Source organism: Nilaparvata lugens, chromosome 9 (assembly GCF_014356525.2).
Source record: "Nilaparvata lugens isolate BPH chromosome 9, ASM1435652v1, whole genome shotgun sequence".
In the NCBI taxonomy this organism is placed as follows: Eukaryota; Metazoa; Arthropoda; class Insecta; order Hemiptera; family Delphacidae; genus Nilaparvata; species Nilaparvata lugens.
Window position 1 is genome coordinate 16860934 of NC_052512.1, and position 3744 is coordinate 16864677.

General features: G+C 52.4%; 1 protein-coding gene across 1 annotated transcript; it reads right to left on the reverse strand.

The window, feature by feature from the left end:
* Positions 1-1155: 1155 nt before the first annotated feature.
* LOC120352927 lies at positions 1156-1860 on the reverse strand. The gene has a single exon (XM_039435269.1). It carries the CDS (start codon positions 1858-1860, stop codon positions 1156-1158), a length of 705 nt encoding a protein of 234 aa, XP_039291203.1.
* Between the last annotated feature and the right edge of the window lie 1884 nt (positions 1861-3744).

The window sequence follows — 3744 nt, forward strand, 5'->3', positions numbered from 1 at the left end:
TCGGGTCGAGCGAGGGGTTTGTTACCACTGTCTGAAAAAAAAATGGCTTTTGGTGGCCCTGAAAAAGGCCAAGTTTGTTGCTGGTGGCCCTGAAAAGGGACCAAGATTGTTTCTGGTGGCCCTAAAAGGGACCAAGGCAGGCTAGATGTTTAGTAGTTGTCGACTGGCGCGATACCACGCTGCGCGAGGGTCCCGGGCAGGTCCATCTGGTGCGAGAGCAGGCCGACAGGGGCTCAAGTCAATGGTTCGCAGTGTCCACTCTGGTTTACCCAGGCTATGGAGAGGGCTGACCGTGTGATCTACTAGCCAGAGGTCGTGCCGAATCACCGCCGGGAGGACCTCCTCGACCACTTCCTCGTTTAGAAGGGGCCTTCGGTCAGACCCCGGGAAGGCAGGGTCGTAGGCTTCCGCTGCACACACTCCGATGTCAGTTCGGCACCCAACCCGCGCATCCAGAACCACGCGCCAGTTGTTAGGCTGGAGCGCTAAGTCTTGGGGCGCAGCTGGCGCGGCGGTGTACAGCCTCAGCCTCTCCTCCACCTGGCGAAGCCGACGTAGGGCCCTCCTCTTCTGGGTTCGGCGGCCGGCTCGGTTCCTCCTAGGCATCGTCTGGGTAGTAGACAAGGAAGACACCTCAGGTTGCGGTTAGTCTTGCCGTGGTCCCCTCATTGGCCTGCTCGCTGCTCTACTCCTGGTCTCGGTAGTGGTCTCGGCTGGTAGTCTCTTCTGGCTCTTCAGTGGAAGGCTGCTTGTGAGCAAGTGCTATCGAGGGTAGCTGAGTAGCCCCCTTTTATTCACAGTCCCCGAGTTCACCTGCACTGCTATTGGCCAGCAGTGCTCGGTAAATAGAAACGCAGGAACGGGTGGCGGCGACTGAGGCGCACCCTGGTGGCGGATGTGTCAACCACTCATTTGGTTGATGCATGGCGTGAGGAGCAGAGCAGAGCAGCAGGCTGAAAGGTAGCGAATGCGAGGGAGCCACGGGGAGAATTTATTGATTGCCAAAAACAAGATACAATGTTTACAAAATATACAAAAGCGCCATTGGGTGATAATTTTACAGAAGTGAGACCAGAAGGGTCTCCCCCAACAGGTGGGTTGTGGTCAATAATTACAGAAAAAAGACCAGAAGGGTCTCCCCCAACAGGTGGGTTGTTATTCCAAGAGATGTTGCTGGTCGGTGGTTGGAGCTGAGCGTAGTTGAGTCTCGTACACCTTGATGGTCTCGTTGTCACAGGTGATCCAGTAGACAGCTCTTCGGTTGTGGGTGACCGTATATGGTCCCTTCCATCTGGGTGCTAGGCACGTGTGGAATTTCTGAGCCTTGTTTGAGAGTTGATGATTCCGTGTGAGCACCTGATCGCCGATCTGGTAACGAGGCTGTGTCTCGGCTATCGGGTCTCGCTTCCAATTGAGATAATTTTCTTGGTTCAACACGGCTTCGCGTTTGATTGCAGTTAGCGTGTGTAGACGCTGGTTAATATGGTCTTTGTGCGGTTCGAGTTGATTTTTGGGCCAGTGGCTCCATTCCCCTGGCCGTGGAAGGGTTTGGCCAAACAGGATTTGACTGGGGCTGTATCTTGTTGCCGTGTTCTGTCGATTTCGCAGGGTGAATAGCACAGATGGTGGTTGGTTCTCCCATTCTTGGTGTTGTTCTTGTAGGCGGATCCGTAGTCCCTTCTTGAGTTCCTGGTTCCTTCTCTCGGTAGGGTTGGCTCGGGGGTGATAAATTGGCGTGGTGTAGTGTAAGACTCCCCATTTGAGGCAGAGTTCGTTCCATAGTTTCCCCGTAAACTGAGTGCTATTGTCAGAGAGTAGGATTTTTGGGTATCCCCATCTGGGAAACAGGTGCATATCCATCGTGTGGCCAATCGTGTTGGCGTCGCCGTGAGGCAGCGGGTAGGCTTCTATCCACCTGGAGAAAGAATCAGTGATGACCAATATGAATCAATTTCTTCGCTTGGAGAGTGGGTAGGGGCACATCAGATCCAGACATACGGTTTCCCATGGTCTAGTAGACCATCGCGGTCATTGCGTAGGTTTGTGATTCCGGTTGTACGCTTTTGAGCAGCTACACAGCAGGCAATTTTGTACGTATGCGGTTATCTGTGCCTTCATACGGGGCCAAGTGTAGTATGTAGCGATGTTTTGGTAGGTTTCAGCATAGCCTGGATGTCCCATTAGATCATCGTCGTGATAGCGGAACAGTAGCCGGGTGCAAAAGTTGAGCGGTATGACTATTCGCCAACCGTCGCGTGTCTTCTTCTCCCAGAGTCGGTTGTGTGGGCGGTAACTGGTGAGGAATACTTGATCAGTTCCCGGTTGATCCTCCAACGGTCGGGGTTCGATCTCCATCCATCGTTGCACCTGCGCGTTGATCTGGTTGTCTGTGGCCTGTGCTTTCCGAATCTCTTCTAACAGTTCAGTTTCGGTTGCAATGCTTGCTAGCATAGCGGGTTCACTGGTGACTGGCAGGATGTCGGGAGGCATGGTTCGTTCTAGTTGTTGACTGGTCTTCTCAACTTTTTTGTTGTTGGGTTGCCGTGACAGTGCGTTGGCGAACTGATTCTCTTTACCCGGGCAGTGTTCTAGGGTGAAGTCAAATTCTTGTAGGAGCAGGGCCCATCGAGTGAGTTTGGCGCGGCTGTCCTTTGCAGTTTGTAGCCAGGTAATCACCTTATTGTCGGTACGGAGTATGAATGGCCTGCCTTCCAGGTAAGGGCGATATCGCTTTATTGCCCAGACAACCGCAAGGCACTCTTGTTTGTTACTGTGATACTGTTGTTCCATGTGGTTCAGCTTGGCACTGGCGTATGCGATCACCTTACGGTCATTGTTGATTTCTTGGTATAGGACAGCCCCTATACCGACCTTGCTGGCGTCTGTCTGTAGGATGAAGGTCTTGGAAAAATCTGGTCGACAGAGTGGTTGGATGTTGGCGGTCAATGCTTGTAGGCGGCGGAAAGCTGTCTCTTTTGTTGGTGACCATTTCCATCGCGTCTTCGTGCTAAGTAGCTCAGACAGAGGCGCACAAACGTCAGCGGCGTTGGGTAAAAATTCTCGTAGCCTGCCGACTACTCCGAGAAATTCTCGCAGTTTCTTTCTGGTGGTGGGTGGTTGGGCAGAAGTCACAGCTAGGATAGCCTGTGGTTTTGCTTGGTTGCCCTCGGAGGTGATTATGTGACCGAGGTATTCAAGTTGCTTGCGGCCGATCTGGCATTTTGCTGCTGAGACTGAGAGATTGTATAGATTTAACCATTCAAACACTTTGGCTAAGTGGAGTAAGTGTTCTTCCCAGGTATCCGAGTACACAATGATGTTGTCGAGATAAGCGATAAGCATAGCAGAACTTGTCGACGTATCCACTCAGTAACTTGTTCATCATGGTTTGGAAGCAGCTGGGTGCATTTTGTAGGCCAAAAGGCATGACTTTAAATTGTAGCTTTTCGCCTTAGGGAGTGGTGAAGGCCGTGTAAGGTCGAGACTGGGGTGCGAGTGGTACCTGCCAGTATCCCATCCGTAGGTCGAGTGAGCTGAATATTTTTGAAGTTCCCAGGCTTCGAATGACGTCCTGTGGGGTCATCTGCGGTGCCGTGGCTGGAACGGTGATGGAATTCAGCCATTGGTAATCGATGCAGAACTGTGATGTGCCGTCCTTCTTGGGGACAACGACGATTGGAGAGTTGTAAGGCGAATCACTGGCTTCTACCAGGTTGCGTTCCTTGAGGGCGGCAACTTCGGACT

What these genes read in the sequence shown, in the direction of transcription:
- LOC120352927 (XM_039435269.1), bottom strand. Translation starts at nt 1,860, where the DNA reads ATGGATATGCACCTGTTTCCCAGATGGGGATACCCAAAAATCCTACTC.